Source organism: Mesoplodon bidens, assembly GCF_964165515.1.
Source record: "Mesoplodon bidens genome assembly, chromosome: 5".
NCBI classification, from domain to species: Eukaryota; Metazoa; Chordata; class Mammalia; order Artiodactyla; family Ziphiidae; genus Mesoplodon; species Mesoplodon bidens.
Window position 1 is genome coordinate 108,475,105 of NC_138161.1, and position 27,005 is coordinate 108,502,109.

The 27,005-nt window shown below is 36.0% G+C and overlaps 1 protein-coding gene across 5 annotated transcripts in view; it reads left to right on the forward strand.

Annotated features, from left to right (window-relative positions):
• OPA1 (OPA1 mitochondrial dynamin like GTPase) overlaps positions 1-27,005 on the forward strand; it is a 94,108-nt gene that overhangs the window by 58,265 nt on the left and 8,838 nt on the right. For all 5 annotated transcript variants that reach the window (XM_081234675.1, XM_081234677.1, XM_081234676.1 and 2 more), the window contains 4 exons: positions 888-1,028; positions 2,829-2,945; positions 10,076-10,169; positions 10,923-11,033. In XM_081234675.1, the coding sequence (XP_081090801.1) occupies positions 888-1,028; positions 2,829-2,945; positions 10,076-10,169; positions 10,923-11,033 (463 nt within the window). The remainder of the gene's footprint in view (positions 1-887; positions 1,029-2,828; positions 2,946-10,075; positions 10,170-10,922; positions 11,034-27,005) is intronic.

Genomic DNA, 27,005 nt, shown 5'->3' on the forward strand with positions numbered 1-27,005 from the left:
AAGTTTAAGGAAACAGTGAAATTTCTCTTTATTAAATTTCTTCTAATGTTTTCAGAGAATTTAGTAGTTCCATTTATAAGCCATTTATTTGTGTTTCAGTGTTATTTTTATATAAATACTCAGATTCCATAGCTTGGTACAGTTTGGGGCAAAGTGCTATGGTCGTAACTTGTTTAGAGTGATTAGTGAATTTGAAGCTAGTTTCCTGTACCATGCAGTTTTGAAAGAAGGATGGAAAAAATGAAAAGATAAAGTTAATTTGACACTGTACTGAGTCTTGCTTTCAGACTTACCACTAGTGTGTATGCTTTCCTCATTTGGTGAAGAGATTGTAACCAATTATATAGAAGAGACTGGAAGTGAATTTAAGAATGTTGGGCACCTCACAGAAGCAATCTAAGAACGATTTTAATGAAAAGACTTTTTTAAAAAATCAGACTATGAATTTTGTATTTATCAGAAAAGGAGCATGTCAACAGGCACAGGGCCTTACAGTCATCCAGTTCTTAGATATGAGGCATTTATAGAACATTATCTCTTCCCATGTATACAGGGCACTTTTTCCTAGATTGAAATCATACCCTAAGGTCAAGAAAGGAAGTACATAGTAAGGTGCCTGATCCTGTGACTTGGACAGTAAAACCTCTCAGCCAAAGTATCGATAAAATACAGCAAATAGGGCTAATCCCCTTCCCCCCTTGCCCCCAAACGTCCAGGTTGTTTTGCATTCATAAGCCGGGGTACTCTGGTTTTCCTTGTTTGTTGTGGTTGAGCTTGTGTCACCAATCGTGCAAAAGTAATATATTTATTAAAATTGGGACTCTGTTTTTATAATTATGCCAAATCATGAACCATCTAAACACAGTCCTCTTTTAAACATTTCATAGTGTGTTCACAATGAAACCAAGAATGAACTGGAGAAAATGTTGAAATGTAATGAGGAGCACCCAGCTTATCTTGCAAGTGATGAGATAACTACAGTCCGAAAGAACCTTGAATCCCGAGGAGTAGAAGTAGACCCAAGCTTGGTAATAAACTGCTGAAAAGCATGAACTTGCTTCCTTAGTCTTTGTTTCTTGTAGTAAAATGTTACTACTTCTAATGTATTACTTAGATATTTAAGTGCTTAATTGCACTTTGATCGTGTGTACTTTTGCTGACAAAAAGAACTTGGTCATTTTGAGTGTGGTAACAGTTGAAATTTTATTTATTTTATTTATACTTTATTCTCTAAGTATAATGCTTTAATTTGTAAATGGGGAACTTGAGACTTAGAAAAGGGAAGTTATCTGGACAAATTCAGCAGTAAGTTCTGGGAAAAGGGGAGGGACCCCACCCAGATCTCTGCACTATGTTACACTGTTTCAGATTACAGAATGAAATTTTTGCTTAAATATGGCTCACTTAATATGTATGTTTTTTCAGTCAAATGTATCTTAATCAGGTATGAGTAAATTGGATAACGCCTTTGGGTTCTATCTCATTTTCTTTCTTCATAATAAATACGAGGATATATAATTATAGTTTAGGCTACTCTTGCTTACCTTCATGATGCTTATTTGGAGAAAATTTTAAAAAAACAGTTGTGTTTCTGGGCCTGTGTTCCCTAGTTAGTTAGGGTGTAAGGGATCAAAGCTTCATTTTAACATTAGCTTAAATTAGCTTAAGTGAACCCCATTTAGAAAAGTAATTCTAGTGAGGAAAACAATCATTTAAGAAGTTTCAGGGCCATGCATAGATTCTTTTAAAGATTTATTTGCTATTTATGTTTCTGCACTTGAGAAATGAGTATACTTAATTTAAAATCCACCAGAGGTCAGAACAAGAAAAGAAAACTGATGAAAAGAAACAGTTGAAGCTGCTATACATCTCATTGTTTATAAATTGAAAATGAAATTAATGATTACATGAAATTATTAGTTGAATATAGATTTTACTTATCCACATTGGTCCTAGCTCTTACTAACAGTAAGTTCTGTTTGGTTGGATACTTTTGAACTTTATAAGTGGTTAATACAATAGGAGGGACTTTGTCCATATCTTAGGATATGAATTGGCTGTATATCTTAATTACTTTCTGTGAGCGAGAAAGTATCAGATTTTTTCCAAGAGAAACTATGTTCACTGCATTTTATGAAGCTATAAAATAGGTAGCAAAGTACTGTGATAAGAATAGTGGATAGACTAGATGTCAGATGTGAATTCCAGTACACTTCCATTCCATTAGCTAGTAATATTGCCTTTAGTTATTGGTATAATCTCAGCCCCCTTTTCTCATCTGTCAGATGGTGTTGATGATGCTTGTTCTACTTTCTCAACATTATTTTTGTCGTGCTCGAAAAAAGACAATGGTATGGAAGACCTCTGAACACCCTAACAGACTATATAGTAATAAAGTGGTGGAGGTCATATTGCTGAGAGAACAATGAAATTTCATAATGAGAAAGGAAATGTTGTTGGGTTGATGGACATGGTCTGAGACCAGCTTCCTAGTCTGACTCTGACCTTAGACAAGGCTCACAACCTCTTTTTGCCTTGGACACCTTACCTCTAACTAGAGGAAGATAATCTCCACCCTCTCTACTCTACAAGATGATTAATAATAATGCTTAAAGTATATAGACTGGTAAGGAGTCAGAGTACTAGTAATATAATCTTTATCTTGAGAAAAACATTTTTAATGGATATAAAAGGTTGACAGAATAACAACATTGCCAATGGTTTTAGTTTTTTATAAGTAAACTTTGTATATGACTTTTCAGAATGTGTTTGATCAACCTGGAGAGCATACAGTAACTCTTTGGTCTGTTTTCTTTTTATTATTTTAGATCAAGGATACTTGGCACCAAGTTTATAGAAGACATTTCTTAAAAACAGCTCTAAACCATTGTAACCTTTGTCGAAGAGGCTTCTATTACTACCAGAGGCATTTTGTAGATTCTGAGGTAAGGTTTCCAAAAACAAAGAGAAATGTTTTTTAGTGATAGTTGTTTAATTGCTTAAAAGTAAGCTTGAGGTTTAGCATTAACTTTTTTTTTTTTTAAACTTTTTTTTCTTTAAATTTTATTTATTTATTTATTTATGGCTGTGTTGGCTCTTCGTTTCTGTACGAGGGCTTTCTCTAGTTGTGGCAAGTGGGGGCCACTCCTCATCGCGGTGCGCAGGCCTCTCACTATCGCTGCCTCTCTTGTTGCAGAGCACAGGCTCTAGACGCGCAGGCTCAGTAATTGTGGCTCACGGGGCTAGTTGCTCCGCGGCATGTGGGATCTTCCCAGACCAGGGCTCGAACCCATGTCCCCTGCATTGGCAGGCAGATTCTCAACCACTGCGCCACCAGGGAAGCCCTAGCATTAACTTTTAAGTCTTTTGATCTTCTGAAAAACGTATGCGTAATTTATAGAGTGACCTAACTCTTATTTTTTCAAAGATATTTACCACTTTTGTAGTGATTACATTTTACATACATATCATCCCAGTGCATATTAGATCGTGTGAATGTAATAGGCACTACACTACTTTTTAAAGATTTTTTTTAAGAATTAACTTTATGTTAGAAAATAATACTTTCCCATTATAGAAAGTAAATGGAATAAATAAATGTTAAAAAAAAACATGCAAAAGGAAACAATATTTTATAATCCCCTGACCTAGAAGTACTTTTAGTTAACATATTTATGTATATTTATTCAACTCTTTCTATACATGTTGTATGTATGTGTGTATAGGTATATAACATAACCATTTATTTGCATAATGGAAATAATAATGCACTACATTTTTTATCATGCTTTTCCCCCATATTATAATTCTTTATATCATGAAAATCTTTTTTTGTTTTTGAATTTTTTCTGTTTATTTTTTTTATACAGCACATTCTTATTAGTTATCTATTTTATACATATTAGTGTATATATGTCAATCCCAATCTCCCAATTCATCCCACCACCACCACCCCCTCCCTGCTTTCCCCCCTTGGTGTCCATATGTTTGTTCACTACATCTGTGTCTCTATTTCTACCTTGCAAACCAGTTCATCTGCACCATTTTTCTAGATTCCACATATATGCATTAATATACAACATTTGTTTTTCTCTTTCTGACTTACTTCACTCCGTATGATAGTCTCTGGGTCTATCCACATCTCTACAAATGACCCAGTTTCGTTTCTTTTATGGCTGAGTAATATTCCATTGTATATATATACCACATCTTCTTTATCCATTCATCTTTCGATGGGCATTTAGGTTGCTTCCATAGCTGGCTATTGTAAAGAGTGCTGCAGTGAACATTGGGGTGCATGTGTCTTTTTGAATTATGGTTTTCTCTGTGTATATGCCCAGTAGTGGGATTGCTGGGTCATATGGTAATTCTGTTTTTAGTTTTTTAAGGAACCTCCATACTATTCTCCATAGTGGCTGTATCAATTTACATTCCCACCAACAGTGCAACAGGGTTCCCTTTTCTCCACACCCTCTCCAGCATTTGTTGTTTGTAGATTTTCTGATGATGGCCATTCTAACCGGTGTGAGGTGATACCTCATTGTAGTTTTGATTTCCATTTCTCTAATAATTAGTGATGTTGAGCAGCTTTTCATGTGCCTCTTGGGCATCTGTATGTCTTCTTTGGAGAAATGTCTGTTTAGGTCTTCTGCCCATTCCTGGATTGGGTTGTTTGTTTTTTTAATATTGAGCTGCATGAGCTGTTTATATATTTTAGAGATTAATGCTTTGTCCATTGATTCATTTGCAAATGTTTTCTCCCATTCTGAGGGTTATCTTTTTGTCTTGTTTATAGTTTCCTTGCTGTGCAAAAGCTTTTAAGTTTCATTAGGTCCCATTTGTTTATTTTTGTTTTTATTTCCACTACTCTAGGAGGTGGGTCAAAAAAGATCTTACTGTGATTTATGTCAAAGAGTGTTCTTCCTAGGTTTTCCTGTAAGAGTTTTGTAGTGTCTGGTCTTATATTTAGGTCGTTAATCCATTTTGAGTTTATTTTTGTGTATGGTGTTAGGGAGTGTTCTAATTTCATTCTTTTACATGTAGCTGTCCAGTTCTCCCAGCACCACTTATTGAAGAGAGTGTCTTTTCTCCATTGTATATCCTTGCTTCCTTTGTCATAGATTAGTTGATCATAGGTGTGTGGGTTTATCTCTGGGCTTTCTATCCTGTTCCATTGATCTATGTTTCTGTTTTTGTGCCAGTACCATATTGTCTTGATACTGTAGCTTTGTAGTATAGTCTGAAGTCAGGGAGCCTGATTCCTCCAGCTCCATTTTTCTTTCTCAAGATTGCTTTGGCTATTCAGGGTCTTTTGTGTTTCCATACAAATTTTGAAATTTTTTGTTCTAGTTCTGTGAAAAATGCCATTGGTAGTTGGATAGCGATTGCACTGAATCTGTAGATTGCTTTGGGTAGTATAGTCATTTTCACAAAGTTGATTCTTCCAATACAAGAACATGGTGTATCTCTCCATCTGTTTGTATCTTCTTTAATTTCTTTCATCAGTGTCTTATAGATTTCTGCATACAGGTCTTTTGCCTCTTTAGGTAGGTTTATTCCTAGATATTTAATTCTTTTTGCTGCAGTGGTTAATGGGAGTGTTTCCTTAATTTCTGTTTTGGATTTTTCATCTTTATTGAATAGGAATGCAAGAGATTTCTGTGCATTAATTTTGCAGCCTGCAACTTTACCAAATTCATTGATTAGCTCTAGTAGTTTTCTGGTGGCATCTTTAGGATTCTCTACGTATAGTATCATTTCATCTGCAAACAGTGGCAGTTTTACTTATTCTTTTTCAATTTGGATTCCTTTTATTTCTTTTTCTTCTCTGATTGCTGTGGCTAGGACTTCCAAAACTATGTGGAATAACAGTGGCAATAGTGGACATCCTTGTCTTGTTCCTGATCTTAGAGGAAATGCTTTCAGTTTTTCACCATTGAGAATGATGTTTGCTGTGGGTTTGTCATATATGGCGTTTATTATGTTGAGATAGGTTCCCTCTATGCCCACTTTCTGGAGAGTTTTCATCATGAATGGGTGTTGAATTTTGTCAAAAGCTTTTTCTGCATCTAGTGAGATGATCATACGGTTTTTATTCTTCAGTTTGTTAATATGGTGTATCACATTGATTGATTTGTGTATTTTGAAGAATCCTTGCATCCCTAGGATAAATCGCACTTCATCATGGTGTATGATCCTTTCAGTGTGTTGCTGGATTCTGTTTGCTAGGATTTTGTTGAGGATTTTTGAATCTAAACTCATCAGTGATATTGGTCTGTAATTTTCTTTTATTTGTAGTATCTTTGTCTGGTTTTGGTATCAGGGTAATGGTGGCCTTGTAGAATGAGTTTGGGAATGTTCCGTCCTCTGCAATTTTTGCAAGAGTTTGAGAAGGATGGGTGTTAGCTCTTCTCTAAATATTTGATAGAAATCACCTGTGAAGCCATATGGTCCTGGGCTTTTATTTGTTGGGAGATTTTAACTCACAGTTTCATTACTTGTAATTGGTCTGTTCATATTTTCTGTTTTTTCCTCATTCAGTCTTGGAAGGTTATAACTTTCTAAGAATTTGTCCATTTCTCCCAGGTTGTCCGTTTGATTGGCATACAGTTGCTTGTAGTAGTCTCTTAAGATGTTATGTATTTCTGCGTTGTCTGTTGTAACTTCTCCTTTTTCATTTTTAATTCTACTGATTTGAGTACTGATTTGAGTTCTCTCCCTCTTTTTCTTGATGCATCTGGCTAAAGGTTTATCAATTCCGTTTATCTTCTCAAAGAACCAGCTTTAGTTTTATTGATGTTCGCTATTGTTTTCTTGTTTTTATTTCATTGATTTCTACTTTCATGTTTATTATTTCTTTCCTTCTACTAACTTTGGGTTTTGTTTGTTCTTCTTTCTCTAGTCCCTTTAGGTGTAACTTTAGGTGGTTTGTTTGAGATTTTTCTTGTTTCTTGAGGTAGGATTGTATTGCTATAAACTTCCCTCTTAGAACTGCTTTGCTGCATCGCATAGGTTTTGGTTTGTCGTGTTTTCATTGTCATTTGTCTCTAGGTATTTTTTGATTTCCTCTTTGATTTCTTCAGTGATCTCTTGGTTATTTAGTAACATTTTTTAGCCTCCATGTGTTTGTGTCTTTTACGTTTTTTCCACTGTAATTTATTTCTAATCTCGTAGCATTGTGGTCGGAAAAGATGCTTGATATGATTTCAGTTTTCTTGAATTTACCAAGGCTTAATTTGTGACCCAAGATGTGATCTATCCTGGAGAATGTTCCATGTGCACTTGAGAAGAAAGTGTAATCTGCTGTTTTTGGATGGAATGTCCTATAAATAGCCATTAAATCTATCTGGTCTGTTGTGTCATTTAAAGCTTCTGTTTCTTTATTAATTTTCTGTTTGGATGATGTGTCCATTGGTGTAAGTGAGGTGTTAAAGTCCCCCACTACTGTGTTACTGTTGATTTCCTCTTTTATAGCTGTTAGCATTTGCCTTATGTATTGAGGTGCTCCTATGTTGGGTGCATATATATTTATAATTGTTATATCTTCTTCTTGGATTGATCCCTTGATCATATGTATTGTCCTTCCTTGTCTCTTATAACATTCTTTATTTTAAAGTCTATTTTATCTGATAAGAGTATTGCTACTCCAGCTTTCTTTTGATTTCCATTTACATGGAATATCTTTTTCCACCCCCTCACTTTCAGTCTGTATGTGTCCCTAGTCTGAATTGGGTCTCTTGTTGACAGCATATATATGGGTCTTATTTTTGTATCCGTTCGATGAGCCTGTGTCTTTTGGTTGGAGCATTTATTCCATTCACATTTAAGGTAATTATCAATATGTATGTTCCTGTTACCATTATGGTAATTCTTTTGTGTTTGTTTTTGCAGGTCCTTCTCTTGTGTTTCCCACTTAGAGAAGTTCCTTTAGCATGTGTTGTAGAGCTGGTTTGGTGGTGCTGAATTCTCTTAGCTTTTGCTTGTCTAAAGCTTTTGATTTCTCTGTCAAATTTGAATGAGATCCCTGCCAGGTAGAGTGATCTTGGTTGTAGGTTCTTCCCTTGCATCACTTTAAATACATCATGCCACTGCCTTCTGGCCTACGGAGTTTCTGCTGAGAAATCAGCTGACAACCTTATGGGAATTCCCTTGTATGTTATTTGTTGCTTTTCCCTTGTTGCATTTAATATTTTTTCATTATCTTTAACTTTTGTCAACTTGATTACTACATGTCTTTCATGTTCCTCCTTTGGCTTATCCTGCCTGGGACTCTCAGCTTCCTGAACTTAGGTGACTATTTCCTTTCCCATGTTAGGGAAGTTTTTAGCAATTATCTCTTCAGATATTTTCTCAGGTCCTTTCTTTCTCTCTTCTTCTGGCACCATATGATGCGAATGTTGCTGTGTTTAATGTTGTCCCACAGGTCTCTTAGGCTGTCTTCCTTTCTTTTCATTCTTTTTTCTTTATTGTGTTCCACAGCAGTGAATTCCACTATTTTGTCTTCCAGGTCACTTATCTGTTTTTCAGCCTCAGTTATTCTGCTATTGATTCCTTCTAGGGTATTATTCATTTCAGTTATTGTATTGTTCATCTCTGTTTGTTTGTTCTTTAATTCTTCTAGGTGTTTGTTCTTTAATTCTTCTAGATGTTTGTTCTTTAATTCTTCTAGGTTCTTGTTAAACATTTCTTGCATCTTCTTGGTCTTTGCCTCCATTCTTTTTCCGAGGTCCTGGATCATCTTCACTATCATTATTCTGAATTCTTTTTCTGAAAGGTTGCCTATCTCCACTTCTTTTAATTGTTTTTCTGGGGTTTTATTTTGTTCCTTCATCTGGTACATAGTCCTCTGCCTTTTCATTTTGTCTGTCTTTCTGTGAATGTGGTTTACGTTCCACAGGCTGCAGGATCATAGTTCTTGTTTCTGGTGTCTGCCCTTTGGTGGATGAGGCTATATAAGAGGCTTGTGCAAGCTTCCTCCATGAAAATCTTGCTTTAAATAATTATTTAAAAGAACTGTAGAAAGTTCTTAGAATGCACAACTGCACTTTAATGTCACATTTTACAAAGTAACCCCTAGGTGGCGGTAAACTAATGTATTTTGAGCTTTTTCATACAAGCATAAATGCTTTTTAAAGTGTCCTTCTGAAAGAGCTCTGTTAACCAGCGATCTTATTTGAGACGCCTAAAATGTTTTTCTTTTGCGTTTTCAGCAGCTTAAAAGAAATTTGTGTTCAAATGTGCCTGTGTAAAAATTGGCAAGTTGTTTGCATAATTTTCATTGTTAGTAAGACCTCTCTATTGAATAAGCTTTCTTTCTTTTCCTTTCTCTTTCTTGCTTTCTTGCTTTTTCCCTTTCTTGCTTTCTTGCTTTCGAAAAGGAATATGCTATTTTTTTAATTGAAGTATAGTTGATTTACTATTTTATATTTGTTTCAGGTATACAGAATAGTGATTCAATATTTTTATAGATTATACTCCATTTAAAGTTATTATAAAATATTGGCTATATTTCCCTGTGCTGTACAATATATCCTTGTAGCTTATTTATTTTATACATTGTTGTTTGTACTATTTAATCTCCTACCCCTGTTTTACTCCTCACCCAGAGGATAAGCTTTTTTAAAATATCATTAATGTATTTTCATATGCAGCTGAACTTCAAAAATGGCTTGAGTGTACACTCAAAGAATAGAGGTTAGCCTAAGGACATATTTAAGATAACATGATTGTTAGTTGAACTAAATGCTAAGTAAGTATATATTCTGTGAACTTCTGCTTGTATATAACATAATGAAATTCTCTACTTCCCAAGTTTACTTGCTTTGTCATTGGAATCAAAACAAAGCTATGTAGCTGTGGTGCAAATAAAACCCAAATCATGTAGAACTTTGTGGTTCCTGTGCAGAAAAAATGCAGTAGGTCCTATCTACAAGAGGAATATATATATTAGGTAAATCTGATTATTTTTTATTAAAGCAGAGGCTGTAGGTACTGACTTCAGGAATTTTATGTGTTCATGATTGTGGTTTTCATCTTTACGTTTGCATCTGGTAATCTTTATTACCTAATATTTCAGTTGGAATGCAATGATGTTGTCCTATTTTGGAGAATACAGCGAATGCTTGCTATCACTGCAAATACTTTAAGACAGCAACTTACAAACACTGAAGGTAAGCCACAGAAGGACCACTTTCTAATTTGACATGAAAAATAGCAGTAATAACATTTCACTTTAAATAGATGGATACCAAAATATTTCCTGGATATTAGATTTATTAGAAAACCAAAAATTATAATTTGCCTTTAAAATAGTAATGAAAGGGCTTCCCTGGTGGCGCAGTGGTTGAGCGTCCGCCTGCCGATGCAGGGGACACGGGTTCGAGCCCTGGTCTGGGAGGATCCCACATGCCGCGGAGCGGTTGGGCCCGTGAGCCATGGCCACTGAGTCTGCGCTTCCGGAGCCTGTGCTCCGCAACGGGAGAGGCCACAACAGTGAGAGGCCCACGTACCACAAAAAAAAATAAAAAATAAAAATAATAATAATAATAAAATAGTAATGAAAATAAACCATAATTGAAAAAGATGGGAGATAAACATATCAGGAGTCTTCCTTCATTACACAAAAACTCTGTTAGGAAAGGACTCCTAAGCATCACTTAGGTTTTTTGGGGAATCTGTACTTCCATTAAAATGTTAGGGCTTAAGAATAGGACTTTCTCTGAAGATATGTATTAATTTCATGTTGATAAAAGTACTGCATAACAGGTAGATATTCTCCCTATAACTGTGAGAAGGCTGAACTTAACAATAGATTTATCGTGATGAGAAAAATAAGAACTTGCTCTCCGTATATTGTTAATTTTATCATCCTTGTGCATTCATAAAAATCATGCTTCTCATGTTTCTTTATTTGCTTTAAACAGTCAGGCGATTAGAGAAAAATGTTAAAGAGGTACTGGAAGATTTTGCTGAAGATAGTGAGAAGAAGGTAAAATTGCTTACTGGTAAACGAGTTCAACTGGCTGAAGACCTCAGTAAGTAATCCTTCCTGCCCTCCATCTCACTGCCTTTTCACCTTCTGCATGTCCATTTATTTCTCCACCTCATTTTAAACTTATAGAAAAGTATGTACAAAGAACTTTTTCCCCCTGAACTGTTTGAAAGTTGCTGACCTGAAGCTCCATCAGTTCCAAGTACTTTAACGTGTGTTTTTTAGAAACAAGAATTTTCTCCTAGCCCATCAAAATCGGGATGTTAATAACACTGATAAATTACTACATCTAATTTTCAGACTCCATGCAAGTTTCACCGGTTGTCCTAATATTGTCCTTCCACACAAGATGTTCCATATTCATCTTCTGCTTTCCCTGACCAAGCTTCCCTTTTTGGAGAATGATATTTAGAAATCAAGAACTAGGAACCAGATATGTTCATCATTATTGAAATATCACTGTTCCCAGACCCACTCGGTGGAGCGAGGGAACAAATACCATGTGTGTGTGTGCACATATATACACATATTTACATCTGTATTTCTAATCATATGTATATATCTGTATTGAAAACCATAAGTTGACACCAGTGCTTTCCATTTTAATCTAATAATACCGAGTTCATTCTAATTTTTTCCTTTTCCTTATTTGTAATTCCTTTTTCTGACAGAAATCTGGCTCTAAGTATCTTTAATATATTTCCTTATTTTGATCAGTCCTCTTATATGTAACCAAACTTGCTACTGTCCCCTTCATTGCACAAATGTCCTTCTCACCCAGCTCAGTTCTTATCACCCAACTCCAGGCCACCACCACAATACCTTACCCTGTGTTGATACCCTTTCCACCTCATCTAGGCTCTGACATTCTGTGCCAGGTTGCCCTTCCTCACAGAGTCCTTTTTACTGAGCTCATGCTCCGACACTGCCAGGCATCTCTCTCTCTCATTCTTCCTACCCCCTGCCCGGCTACACAAGGACTCTTCCTCACCTGAAGCCCAACCGTGCTTTTGTAGAGATACTGTTTTCATCCTGCTTGTGCTTTGGCCGCCTGCACTGACTCTCCTCCTACACGGATCCTCTCCTCACTACTGGGCAGGTCATGAACACCCTCTTACACCTGGTCTGGCTTTAACACCTATACCAGGGTGATATGGCTCCCCACCTTCAGCCCCCAACCTAGCTGGGCCCTGTTAGTCACTTTGTCACTTTGTTTTTGGGGGCTTTGTCGGGGGGGGGGCACGGAGGGACATTTGGTTCTTCTTTGAATGCTAGTGAATTCCTAGCTTTAAGATGTTTGGATTGCCTATTAAGATTTACTTAGATACTTCAGAACCCAAGGAAATCAGTGAGAAGTTAATATATTATTAAATAAAAATAAAAATACTGGTGGTTAGTGCTTGTTTGAGTTTACCTTGTTATAAGTTTCCCTTATTTCAGCTTCATGAAACAGTATTTTTTTCTTTCAATGTAAACTTAAATTTACTATCTCTGAATTTTCTGATATCCAGAAGGTAGCACATGCTCAACCAAAAGCAGTTCTTCAAATCTGAAAACAGTTTCTAAGCTGAATATTTAGCACTACAATACAATCCCTAGAACATCCAAGCGAAACCAAGCAGCGTTTTCCTGTCTTCTCTTGTGTACCAGAGCAGCATGTTCTCCTCCACTGCTTGTCCTCTCTTTCTCTCTCCTCCCTACTATCTCAGCTTCCTATTTCTTTCTCTTTTCCTTTTCCTTCTTTCTTTAGGTAATCTTTTTTTGAAACATATCTCACTTTAACTTTTATTTCCATCTTCTGTTGCTGTTCTTCCAGTTTTTTCATGCTGCCTTGGTAGTGTAGTTAAGTCTGTGCTAACTCATAGAAGGCCTGTGCTTAAATCTGAACTGCCATGTACTAGCTGTGTTATCTTAGGCAGGGTATTTCCCACAGCCTTAGCTTCTTTGTAAGAATGATACTGTAATAGTTTTTTTTTTTACAGGGTTGGTAGGGGAATTGGTTCAAAAAACATTTGGAAGTTTCTGGTTCATAATTTCATGCTAAATTAGTACTGTTACAGGAAGAGATGTGTCAGTATCACAGTGTATACAGATCTATTTCTTTTGTATCCCTCAAGACATAGTTATCAGACAGTGAAATACTTCCATGTGTTTTACCAGCATATACATTTTTAAGTGATTAGAAAATATGTCTTTTCTCATGTTTTATAATAGAGTCTTGTGTAACCCTATCATTTTCTACTCCCAATTTGATTGTTTAAGGAAAGTGTATTGCTAACACAAATTTGTGCACTGTCAAGCCAAGTCTTATGTTTTCCTGAGAAAGTACTCATATGACTCCCTTGAAATGATTTACTACTTTTGTATATATATAATTATTGTCGTGTTAATGTACCAGATAATGTCCTTGGAAGCAGGTGTTTGACCAGTGGCTCAGCCTCATCAGTCACACTAAAGGAGATGAGCCATGACTTTGTCCATTCGTTGAAAAAAAATCTTGAGAGTACCTTTTCCTTACTGTTTATGTTCAGTCTAACACTTGCAAATATGGTCATGGATACTTGCAGCCAGTAAACTTTCACAGTTTAATGGTTACTACTGTCTTACACAGATCGAAGTTCCTAGTATAGCATATTCAATTAGAATATGTTAAGTCGGTTAATGAAATTTAGAGAAAGGGAGTCAGAGTTTTTGTTTGTTTTGTTTTTACTACCGTTTCAAAATGGTACAGGGTAGATTATTGTAGAGATTGGTAGAAGTTTGATGCATCATATATTTTGCCAGTTTTAAACTTGCCCAATTTCAAATCATTTCACCACTTTACTTTGGGGATTCATCAACTGGTTGTCCTTTTAGATGAGTACATAAGTAGTACGGTATTCTCTCATATTCTGGAGAAAATATACCGTGTTCAATATTGAAGTGAAGCCACAAAGCTAGGATTAGGAAGATGAAAGAAATGAAAGACGACCTTGCCTCTTCTAGTCCTAGGAGGCTTATGAGATGAGGAGGCATACAAGGAACCAGGACTCTGGAGATGCAGTGGATTCCATAGGTGGAGCAGGGGAAGGTCAGGAGGAACCTGGGACATCTTAGGATATAGAAAGTAAGGAAATAGTTGAAGGATGATAGGGGCAGGTCAACAAGATACAGAAGCCAACGTGCAGAGGTTCCTGTTGGCCAAAACTAGGACAGTTTGCGCATCAATATAAATAAGGACAGTTAGAAATTATAATCCATTGAATAAAACAGGAGTCCATAAATTGATAATTATATAAGTAAATGAATAAAATCAGTGATGAGGAATGGGATGTTTGTATAATCACACAAACTATCTCCATGCAAAATAATTAAAAAGGAAAAAAGAGTAACTTTAAAGTGGGGAAGCCTGGTAATAACCACCTTAATCAAGTGGTCACAGTAATATTATCAGTAGTAGTCAAATCAGAACTGTGTGCCACCTCATAGAATACAGTGAGAAGAACCCAGCGTCACTTCTGATTTTCTTACCTTCAATGTATAACTTAAATTCAATCATAAGGATACATCAGAAAAACCCAAATTAAAGCACAGTCTATAAAATAACTGGCTTGTAATCTATAAAATGTATCAAGATCATGAGAGACAAAGAAAGACTGAGGAACTGTTCCAGGTTGAGGGAGACTAAAGAACAGGAAAACAAAATACAATGCATGATCCTGAACTAGATCTTTTTGCTCTAAAGGACATTCATGGGACAGTTGGTGGGAATCTAAGGGTTACATGGTAGTAATACTTCACTGTTAATTTTTAAACTTTGTTAGATTGGGATTATTTAGGAAAATATCCTTATTTGTAGCTAATACACAGTAGAATATTTGGGGCTTATGGGGCATAATGACAGTAAATGATTCAGGAAAAATGTTCTTTGTAGTATTCTTACAACTTTTCCCTAAGTCTGAGAAAAGGGTAAAAAAATATTTAATTTTGTTTTTATAGCTGATAATGGATCAGGGATCATATGAAAATAATGAGACTTTTGAAAACATGACCTGTGAAGATGTTGAAAGACTGGGTTGCCTCATGGACAGTTTAGTAAAATACATAGCTAATCTTTCCACCTTATTCCTTTTTTGCATTGTCTAGTCATACTCAGAACTGTCTGGTGCTTAAATATGTTCACTATGACCTTGATGAAATTCTTTTGATTTTATAGTGAATTTTATCTCAAAGGATTTTTTATAGATACTTAAATACAGCATTAATTTAGATAAAATCTATTTGGATTCCCAGCATAGTTTTTAATAACGTGTCCAATGTATTTATTGAAAAAGACCGCAATTTTAAAACGCTTTCTTCGAAGAGGAAAAAAATTGGCATGTTACAGCTCAATTTAAAATGTGTCTTTCTATCATGATCTGCTTAGGATTTATAAGATATATTTTATGATGGTCATTATATAAAATCAGTAATAGTGCTAACATCTCACAGACTGTCTTATTGGAATTTATTCTCCATCCCAGCCTGGAAACTGAGTGTCTGGACACTGGTAACAACTGCTAGTAATGTTGCTAAACTGAGTTTCATCAGAACAGCATGGGATTCTTTTATTGTTTGCTCTGTAAATATCATATATCAGCCTAGCTTACTGTGAGTTTTTGGACCTTGATATCAATTGCATGGGGTTTAGAGCTTAGGTTTCTTTTTTAACTCTTGTTCGCTATTCCCTGTGTACATAATCAAAGAATCGCTGATACCCAGGAATTAAAGGGGTATTACCAATCATTTACATTGTTCTCTTCTTATTTTACAATAAATTCCTTTTCATTTTTGTATCGAAACTTGAATCTATTTATGAATATAAATTAATACTTGAATAAATTTCCTGTGCCAGATATTGGGTTATGTGTTTAACATGCAGTCTCATAGGTATAGTCATTTTTCTCATGTTATAGAAAAAGAAACGGCAGCCTAAGAAACACACAGACAGTAACTGGTAAAGCCAAGATTTGAGCCCAGGTCTTTTAACTACTCTGCTGAACTAATTTGAGAAAAAAACCCCAAGGTGTTAGACAATATAATTACATAAAATGGTCTTTTATATTTGGAAGCTCCCATAGTTAACAGTGTCCTTTACGGAGAGGGTCAAAAAAGAACATACATGTTAGTTATGACCATGATAATCATCATGATCATTATCATCCTCTGTACTTCCTACACTACAAAAACTTTACAGCTTAAACTTTCAAACAATATGAAAACTTTGATAGCATTAGAACATCTGGGTAAGAGAACACAAAAGTGTAAATGAAGCCAGTAAACAGATTGAAGGAAGTTAATTTTCTTTATGTGACTTGTTAAATTGTCTTGAAGTACACTCAATTGAATTCCGCCATAGGTAAGTAGTATCAAAGTTGCCCAAAATTCAGACACAGCTTTTCAGTGTGGTGTGTTTGTACTTAGAGACTTAAAATCCAGCTGTAACAGATACAGAATCTTTACTTGAGCATAATGGCTGTTATTCTAAGTTGAGGCTTTTTGTCGAGCTTGTCTGGGAGTGTTGAAATGTTTTATAATAAGCTTCAGTGTGCCTCTTCATATTTCTTGTACTTTACATGAAGAGGAGATATACTTCAGTCAAAACCGAATATTTCATATTTACATCTATCTCATTTACTAATGAAATGTGAAAACAGTCTTAAACCTTTTTACTTGGGCTACCATTACACAGGCTTATTTTAATGATAATAGTTTGATGTCCTCAGTGTTAAAAACAGTGTAGCTTAAAGAGGCTGGTAAATTAGAATTTTCCAATATCCGCAGCTTTTTTTCTCCCATGGTTAATTTGCTCTGCTGACTCTCTACACGAGGTGGCAACAGCTGGCCTTTTTACTAGAGGTCCGGGGATTAGAGAAGCAGTCGCAGCAGCATGCTCGGCCTCTTGCCTCTGTTGACTGTTCTTTATTGTTTGATGCCTGAGCATCTCCCAGACAGCCGGCAATTGTTTCTTGAAACTAAAGTTTGTTTCTCTTGGCAATATACAATGCTGGTGGGGCTTGTCTTTGTGTCTCCTTACTTTCCCAGTCTCCTCTTATCCTCCATCCTATGCTTTCTCTTGATAATTAGAATGGAGTAAAGATACAAGCTTTCTATCTTAGTGTGCAGGAAATTCAGTTTTGATGCTAAAAACTTAGAAATATAGATGACAGATGGAAATTTCTTTTTACTCTGAGCTACCAGGTAGTAACAAATTATTTTTGTAATGAAAATTTTGTTTGTTCTTCATAATTAATGTACTAGTGCATTTTTTAAATCATGATGATAAAAAGGGAGTAGCAGCAGAATGATCCAGTACTACCATTTTATAAGCTAAGATCAGAAGAGAAATGCACCTTAGCTGCTTCAGTTTAAGAAGTACCTTTGGGCTTCCCTGGTGGCGCAGTGGTCGAGAGTCCGCCTGCCGATGCAGGGGACGCGGGTTCGTGCCCCGGTCCAGGAAGATCCCGCGTGCCGTGGAGCAGCTGGGCCCGTGAGCCATGGCCGCTGGGCCTGCGCGTCCGGAGCCTGTGCTCCGCAATGGGAGAGGCCACAATAGTGAGAGGCCCGCGTACCGCAAAAAAAAAAAAAAAGAAATACCTTCATTATCTCTGAAATATAATTCTGATTTATAAGAGTTAAGAAGTGTCTTCATGCCATGTTAAAACTTGGATAAAAAGTAGTCAGGAAATATCTAGATAGAAGAAGCTCCAGCAAGAATAATTTTGTTGTTCTTTATTTAGGAAAGAAAAATAGCAAGATACTCTTGAATTTAATTTTCATTGGCTCCTCCACATTCCTAAACTTCTGCTGTACTTGCGGAATCCTTGAGGGCCTTTATGGATGAAAACCGTGGCCACGAAGTAGTGTGAGACTGAAAATCATCCTAGAAAGATTATTGTACTCAGAATCTGGAACTTAAAACTGTAGAAAAGGGAAATCATGTGTTTAAACTGTTTCTCCGGAGGTAGGGCTACGGCATGCATATTTTGCCAAGTCTCCACAGGTGATTGTTGCCACACACTGACACCACCCACTCCGCCCCCGCACCAGTTCTCTGGAGAGTTCTTCATGCTTACAGCGGCATAGTCTGTTATTTTTATTAATGGGCATGAAATCGACATATACTTTTAGTAGAGTCTGATAAATCATGTGACTATTGAAAATTTGTTATTTGAACTATTATCTATAGTAGCATGTTCATTTTGTTTCTGTAGACATAACCAAAGAAAATGAATTTTAAAGGAGGAGAGGGTAGCATTGAGTTGTAGAATTCTAGGTACCTAGGCAACTGTAAAAACCATAATCTCTGTGGCATCATTTATACCTACATACTGTGATTGTGGTCTTTTGGCCAGTAATTATAGGCACTCAGTACTGCTTCCTCATCTCTCCTGGCTTCTAGCACATTTCTAAGCAGTCTTTCCCTCTTTGTCTCTTTTCTTCTTATGTCTCTCACTGTGCCTTCTTATATATCATTATTATCTCTTGGTCCTGAGCTAGTGTTTTTCCTCCTCCCTGCTTATTTACCTTCCTTCAGTGGTTAAAAACCTTACTGAGGTACTGCCAGTGTTGTTTAATTGAGCAGAAGGCAGGCTTCCCACTATAGACAACTGTAGATCAACCAAGATAACCAATTTAAGAAAAATTTTTTTTCATGTCTATTATGACTGATCTATTCTGCCAAAGCCATTTGCTTCTTTCATAAATTCAGCATTTTTTGTATGTCATATTGAATGTGTTTGCTGAGTGTTGGATCATGACGTTTTAATACAGGCTCTTCATTACCCCCTTCTCTTAACTTAAAAAAGAGGAAGAAGAAAGCTTACTCCCACTCTGTCTCACCAGAAAACTGCAACCTCATTCTCTTGTAGAGCAGCTCGCATTTGCTACATTCACCCCTATACCCACACATTCCTTTGCTAGCATCTTGCGACTAGCTTTCATCCCTAGCAGAACCGCTTCTTACTTCTTTCTAGGTCACCAGTGATGTCCTAATCCCCGGTCCACCCAGTTCACCGAAACACTCATTTTTTTGTGTGTGTTTATTAGGAATTTTTAAGTCGACTGGAATATTTTTATTCTATTTGACATTTATGTGCTTTCTGGAATGGTTAGTAGAAGTGAGTATATTTGAAAAATGGAAAGATTGGAATGTTTCTTTTCTTCACTACAGAATAAATAGCTTCTTTCTGTTTTATGTTATCAGTGTTTGAGGTCTTTAAGGTATCTTCTCAGGGTTAAAGTGATTGAATTTTTAACTTCTGCCTTTGTGAAATATTTTTCCTAGTAAGGTGAAATTGACAAAGCAGCTAAGGAAGAGAGTGAAGGATTATTTTTACCTTGAGTCTGCAGAGATGAAGTAGACTCTGCCTTTGTGTTGTAGTCCAAAAAAGGGAGAGAGAGTGAGTTGACACAAAGAATAAAGTAATCCTCAGGGAGAGTCCTGTGTGTTAGAGAAGTAGTTATTTACATGCACAATTCCACACGATGAGTCCGAGTTGTGTGCTTTCCAGGTTATTGATGAGAAAATTCAGACTCAAAATGGGGCTTTTACAATCAAGCACATTTTTCATGCCCTAAGTCTGTCTTTTAAAGACAGCATTGATGGATATTGATAAATTGGTACAAGATTAAAAGGATATTTACTTCTCTGTAATCTTTTACAGGCTACTGTTATTCAATGCTTTACTAGCAAGTATATTCTTTTTGCTTTAAACTCACATTTTAACTGATTAAAAGTGAGAATAAAGATAGGAAAGGGCTGTTCAGTAATTTATGGATTGCATTTTTTGTTGATCATTTTAAAGTGGTTTCTATTTATGTGTTATGTATTATGGGCTTGTGTGTATATGATTATGTATAAAAAAGACAGTGCACATTTTTAAAGCTAGAAATTAGGCTGTTTTTCCCCTCGTTATTAATGCTTACCACTCCCTCAGTGAGACTTTAGGATGAAATAATATCTTTATGTTTTGGATTAAACTTTGATTTGTTTTATTTTTTAATTATGTATTCTCTCCATTCTAAGATGGAAAAAGGTAGAATCTAGTTATTGAAAACTAAATCGAATTGCAAAACAATCCATTGATCTGTGGAACAGTATATTAAAAAATAAAATTAAACAAGATATGAATACATTTTTTAAAAAAGAGAACTGTCTTGAAGGACAGATTGATGCACACTGAACTGGTAACCTCTGTGAAAGAGGGTTCTCAGGATAGTTGCAGGAGGGGTTGAGGACAAAAGAAATTTTAATTTCTTTACCATTTTATACATTTCTAAACTGTTTCTTTCTCCAAATGAGCATAATTAAAATGACCTTAGAAATTTCATATTCTTAATTATCACATTCATAGAAATGATTAAGCTGATTCATGATATAATCAACTTTAAAAGTGACTGATATCTTCCCAAATAACCTCTTCGTAATTGTGACACCAAGAGACATTTCATGGGGCTACATAGTAATTGGTTGTCATCGTATCGTCCTTTGTGGTTGGGGATTCACTTTGAATTCTTCCTGTTTCTAGTAACTGCCCTTCCTGGATCTGTCACCTGTGAATGAATTGAAATCTTTCTTGAACTGGTGAAGTTTTCACACTTGTGCAGCCCATTAAAGATAATAGATTTTCTCTGCTTCGTCGTTACCTGCTGTGTATGGAATTAGTCCATTTTAATTTCTCTTAGAAGAACTTTTTCAGTCTGTTCCTTAGTTTTAGTCTTTTGAGTTAGATCCTTTTTCTGGGCCAAGGAATTCAGGTCTTTTTTTTGGTCTCTCCTTTTATTGGTACCACTTCATATTCTGTGTCATGTGTACCTGTCTTCACCCAGTACAACTACCGGAATTTTAGGTGTTTTTGTTTTAATCTTTTATCACAAAACTAGTGCATATGCATTATATAAAGTTAGAAGATATAGATGGCAGAATTTTTTAAACTGTTGCCACTGCCGAGATATAACCACTGTAACATTGTATTCTAACAAGATTTTTAATATGATCTTAGGGACATAATTTCTGTTACACTTCTGGAACACATTTTTCATGAAGAAATCTTGGGTTGGCTTCCTCTTATACCCCAAATCTCCAATTTGTTGTCATTGCTCCTATTTCTGGTTTCTCATCTATCAGAGTAGGCTCAATTTCTCTTCCTTTTCTTCATACAAACTTATTTCAAAAAGATTCCCTGAGGGCTTCCCTGGTGGCGCAGTGGTTGAGAGTCCGCCTGCCGATGCAGGGGACACGGGTTCGTGCCCTGGTCCGGGAAGATCCCACATGCCGCGGAGCGGCTGGGCCCGTGAGCCATGGCCGCTGAGCCTGAGCGTCCAGAGCCTATGCTCTGCAACGGGAGAGGCCACAAGAGTGAGAGGCCCGTGTACCGCAAAAAAAAAAAAAAAAAGATTCCCTGATATGGGAACAGATGTATATGTATAACTGATTCACTTTGTTATAAAGCAGAAACTAATACACCATTGTGAAGCAATTATACTCCAATAAAGTTGTAAAAAAAAAAAAAAAAAAAGGTTCCCTGAGAGGAATAAGCAGCATTAGTAAAAATAAAACCCATGGTACCCATTTCTTTAAATAGGTCAGGGATTCCAGAGGCTATATAGTAACAAAACATGTACTAAAAATCACTCTGCTTTTAAAGTTAATCTCCACCTGTATTCAGGACCCTGGCACTTCCTATATGTACTTGTACCTTCATTATGTCTCTCTTTCTTCAAAGATGCTGAAATCATTCCTATCTTAAAACTACTGGATTGATTCTTCTGTGCACTCTAGCTACTTTTGATCATGATTCTCTTTTACACAGGAAAACTTTTTTTTTCCTTAATAAATTTATTTATTTATTTATTTTTGGCTGCGTTGGGTCTTTGTTGCTGCACACAGGCTTTTCTCTAGTTGCAGTGAGTGGATGCTACTCTTCGTTGCAGTGCACGGGCTTCTCATTGTGGTGGCTTCTCGTTGCACAGCAGGGGCTCTAGGTGTGCGGGCTTCAGTAGTTGTGGCACACGGGCTCAGTAGTTATGGCTCGCAGGCTCTAGAGCGCAGGCTCAGTAGTTGTGGCGCATGGGCATAGTTGCTCCCCGGCCTGTGGGATCTTCCTGGACCAGGGATCGAACCCTTGTCACCTGCGTTGGCAGGTGGATTCTTAACCACTGCGCCACCTGTGAAGTCTACAGGAAAACTTTTGAATGTTTGGCTGCTGCCTCTACTTTAAACCATCCACTCTCTTCTTAACTTTGTAATCTTTTACGCTCACTTCTACTGAGATTGCTGACAATCAGGAAAGCAATGAGCCAGGCAAGCATTAGGAATAGAAAGTATTCTCATGTAACTGCATCATTTGGTACTTTGAAATCCAAATTAAATCCTGTTTGGAACTCTATATATGTGCTTTAAATTTGTATAGAGCTTTGCACTTTACACCGTGTGTTCTGTTTGTCTTCTAAAGGCGTATAAGGCTTGTAAGTTATTATCCCCATTGTTCAGATGGGGAAGTTGATGTTCACTAAGGGAAATGATTTAGCCAGTTACATAAATATTTATGGCAAAGCTGGGGCTAACAACATGTGTCAGAGATAGTATCTTTTTAGATTTGTTTTGGGATTCTGTTCATTTTTAGTCTGGATTTGTGCTAGTGGTGACTGTAGATAAACAAGTTCATATAGTTTGGCTTCCTTTTTTATATTATTTTCAGTGTGTTATTTTAAAAGCCTACTCTCCTAGTTCAACTAATCATTAACTCGAGAACAATGAGTTTGTCTCCTAAAGAAATGTGTAATGGTTTCATTCAAAAAAGATAACCCAGGCTTATCCATCTATGCATTCTTATTGCTATTTCAATTTTATTTCTTTTCTGTAGAAAAAAAGAAATCGTGATTTATAATTTAAAGGTGATTTTCTAAATTACTGAATGCATGAAATTAATTCTGAAGTTGCATTTATGTCTTTGAGCCTTATTCTGCCTTATGGAACCAATATCAGTAATGATATCAATTTATAGGGTTATAGTGAGAAATAACTAAAAACTTATGAAATCAGCCTAAAAAAACACAAATGCCTATTAGTTCTCCTTGTGATAAGATTAATAATACTTTGTCCTTATGTAGCATCTTATTTAAGAGATATAATTGTATTCCATTCTTGTTTTTCATCTCACTTAATTCATAACTTTATTAAAGTCTGCAATTTTTAATTCCATACTTTTTTCTATAAACTTTCAGTTTGGCTCATAAATCAGAATTACCTTCTCCCTTCTTGTATTATTTCCTTTTACTTTTAAAATTACATTAATGAGCTGACTGTTTAAGAATCATTCTCATGATTCATTCATCTGTTACACCTCCCTTTTAAAATTTCAGCACTGAAGGTCTTTTGACAAACCAATATTTATAACAGTTTGACAGCAGGATGAGGAACAGCGTTTGTCTTTGTAACAGCTTGAAGAAAGACCCTTTCCAGGACCCAGTCATGCAGTTACAATCTTGACCTCTTTCTTATGCTGGGAACATACATACAGCGGCACCTCCCATGTGTTTTCTTGTCCCATTGACTGTCCATTCACTTCCCATCTGTTTTGCAGCCTTAAAGGAACAGAAAGGGCCCTCTTCTTATAAATCTGTCTTTTCAGGTGATAAATGATGTCCTGTCTCTTTAAGGGCTGCCTGGGTGGTTTTCCTTCTCTTAAAATGTTTCAACTTCCCTCCTAAAAAAATTCAGAGTAAAATATGCTTTTAAGAAGAGGAAAATAGAAAAGAAAAAAAATGACGAATTATTTTAAAACCTTAATTGTTTGGAACTGAATATTTTACTGGTCATTACGCTAACGCTTTTTAGCTTTCCCAGTTAATTACCTATATCATAGTTTTTAAATTGTAGAGATATTTAGGTTTTTTTATGGGGAGAAAAAGAAATGTATTCATTTTGAAATAGCGTATTTATTTAAACTTTTTTGAGAAAAAAATGTATCATTAATGAGTTACCACATAAAATAACTTAAATATTTTTTCATCATAATATGAGTTGATAGATGTAATGAATATGGAATATTTTATGTACTGGATACAGAATAAAATAATTCACAGGAGACAATTATAATCTTACGGTAGAATCCATCTAACATTCACATTTAAAAAGACGATCATGAATCCCATAAAAATGTATGATTTTTTTCTGTTGCCGAAAATAATGACTTTAAGTATAGATTTTTATGTCATTGAGTTTTCCAAGAATTGAGCAGAAATAAAAATAATTTATTTTTTTCTCGCATGTAGGGATTATTCGAATATAGAAGGTTAAATGTGACAAATATTGTCCTCCCAAAATGTTCTTAAATTACTGATTTAAAAAGTATTACCAGTATAAAAAGATTTTTTTAGAATATTATTGTATATTATGTAATCAGCTACCTAGTGGTATGTCTTCTACAAACTAGCTTGTTAGTTTATTAATTCCCTGCCTTATTCCCCAAACAATTTGAGGCAGCTTATAAAGATCTACCCTGTGCAAAAAGTAAAAATACTTGAGTGGAAAAATTGGGTGGAAGGGAAGAGAAAATCCAGGCAAGTGAAATAATGTGAAATTTGGGATAAGATTGGTGCTCAAGGGTTCTGCGTACTTTGCTATAAGCAAGCTGCATATCTGGCCCTGAGCTTCCTAGTAGTGTTACCAAACTGAACTCTGGTCCACTCGCCCTATGCACAGCAAAGCCAATCAGCTGACACTGGGCTGTCATGAAGGAAAGTACAGCATTTATTGTAGGACCCCAAGCAAGAGCAGGCAGCTCGTGCTCAAAAGACCTGAACTCCGTGCTGGCTTTCAGGAACGGTTTTTAAAGGCAACCATTAAGTGTGAGGTTCACAGGGTGCCTGATCAGCTCGTGGGCATTCTTCTGATTGGCTGGTGGTGAGGTAACAGGGTGATGTTTAGGGAATCTCAGTCATCAACTCTCCAGTCCCAAGCAGTCTGGGGTCTACTTGCTTGCCGACAGCATGTAGTCACCTTCCTCCACTGGGTGGGGGGGTCTTAGTTTCCACAGAAAAACTCCACAGAACAACTCGAAGATATGCGTCAGATTGTCATCTACATCCCTTCAAGAGGAACTAGGAGTCCTGTGACTCTGTTCTAATCATTAACTGCTTGAGTCTGCTCTTTGGAACTCAGGGAAGGTCAAACAAGAAACGGGACATGGAGGGCCTTGTACCTGGGGAATGCTCCGTGAGGTCCTGCTCGGTTTCAGTCCCCTCTTTTCTTTGCTACTTCTCAATCTTCAGGGGGACAGGGACGGGACAAGAAAAGGGATAAAGTTTCGGGCAGAGAGGTTAATCATAAGCCCTGCAGGGGAACTTAGTTTTAGGGGGAGTTGGTTTCAGCAGCTGATGCAAAATTGAAAGCAGAGTTGATTACATGATTTATGGTAGCTCTCAGACAACAGCACAGCAGTTGCTTAGTTGAAGCATAGCTATCTATACCTGGTACACACACCTGAGAGAAAAGTCACTAGTCCTCATAAGAGGAACACTGAGTTATATGATATACTGAATCAAATGACTGCACATAATCATGAATTTCATGGGGCTCTTTCTTGTAATGTTCCTCAGTGTAGGCCACTAACAAGCAATTCTGGACAAAATCAGAATGATGCCATCTAAATAAATAGCTATTTGGCTTGGCTTATCTAAAGATGAAATATATAGCATCTAGAGAAATAGATGAATTATATATCCCCCATACAATTTTCCATAAATGTGATTTCTTCTTGCAACTGAGCCTTTTAATAAGTATCAGATAGCAGAGAAAGTTCAAGATTTTACACTGATTGACACTGACAAGCACCTGGAATGGTGTGACTCTGTTGGTTAAGGGCAGGTCCATAAGAATTAATAGCTGAGATGAAATTAGGGTTGCCATCTATTTATGAAAGTTTAAGGGCCTAACCAATATAAAGGCCTGGGTATAAAGCTACTCTTTGTTCATCCATACTAAAGTCTTTTGGAGAATAGGCTTCAAAATTCAAGAAAGTATTTTTTAAGAGGTTTTGATTATATTAGCCAGAAAGGAGCCTGATAGAAATGCTCAGCAAAAGTTGTTTTTAAAATTTAGGCTGAATTTATTCACAAGTCACTTTGAGCTGTTTATACATTCAGCAGACATAAATTATAATTTACTTCACAGACTTTCTATGGCAGCTTTCTTTCTAAATCATATTGTTTTGGGGTCTGAAATAGCAAATTTTTAAAATAATCATCTTTAATGTTTGGATTAAGTATTGGTTAAGTCAGATCACTTACCAATAAATAAATGAATGAGCAATGAATGAATATTCATGGGCATCTGTTACATAGCAAGTACTGTAGCACTTGCTGAGTGATTTTAAATGACAGACTTTTTGTAAGTAGGTAATTCATACAAACAGTCACACGTTGATTCCTGGGGGGAAAAAAGTATAAAACTGATCTTTCTAAAATGAATTCTGCAACTCTATGAGAATAATACTAGCATTTGTGGTTGCATTTTTTACTAGGAGCTTAACATCAAATAAAAAGATACTAAAGAACAAAGAAAAGACTATTTACAAGTTTTAAAAGGTACAATTAGAACATGATCAGTTAGAATAGTACATTTCAGTCCTAAATTTTAAAGTAATATGGGCTTTTTTTAGACTGATTCCCTCATTTTAGAGATAAAGAAACTAGGACTGTGATTTGTCTACAGTCGTAAGATTAAAGGCAAAACCAGGGCTAGAAACTTAGTTCCCCTGATCATGTTATCGTATACCTGTTAATACATTATGTTCTCATCTTGATAAAAATCATATGAAATAACTACTCCATTGATTGTTAGGGGCATTAGACCAGGGATTCCTAACATTTTTTTTCATCAAACATTCCTTTCATTATTGTATACTCTTGTGAAGTCCATGTTTTATAAGATTTGTCTACAATGCACATAGTTTTAATTTGAAACATAGAATTGCAATTATATCTTTAATCA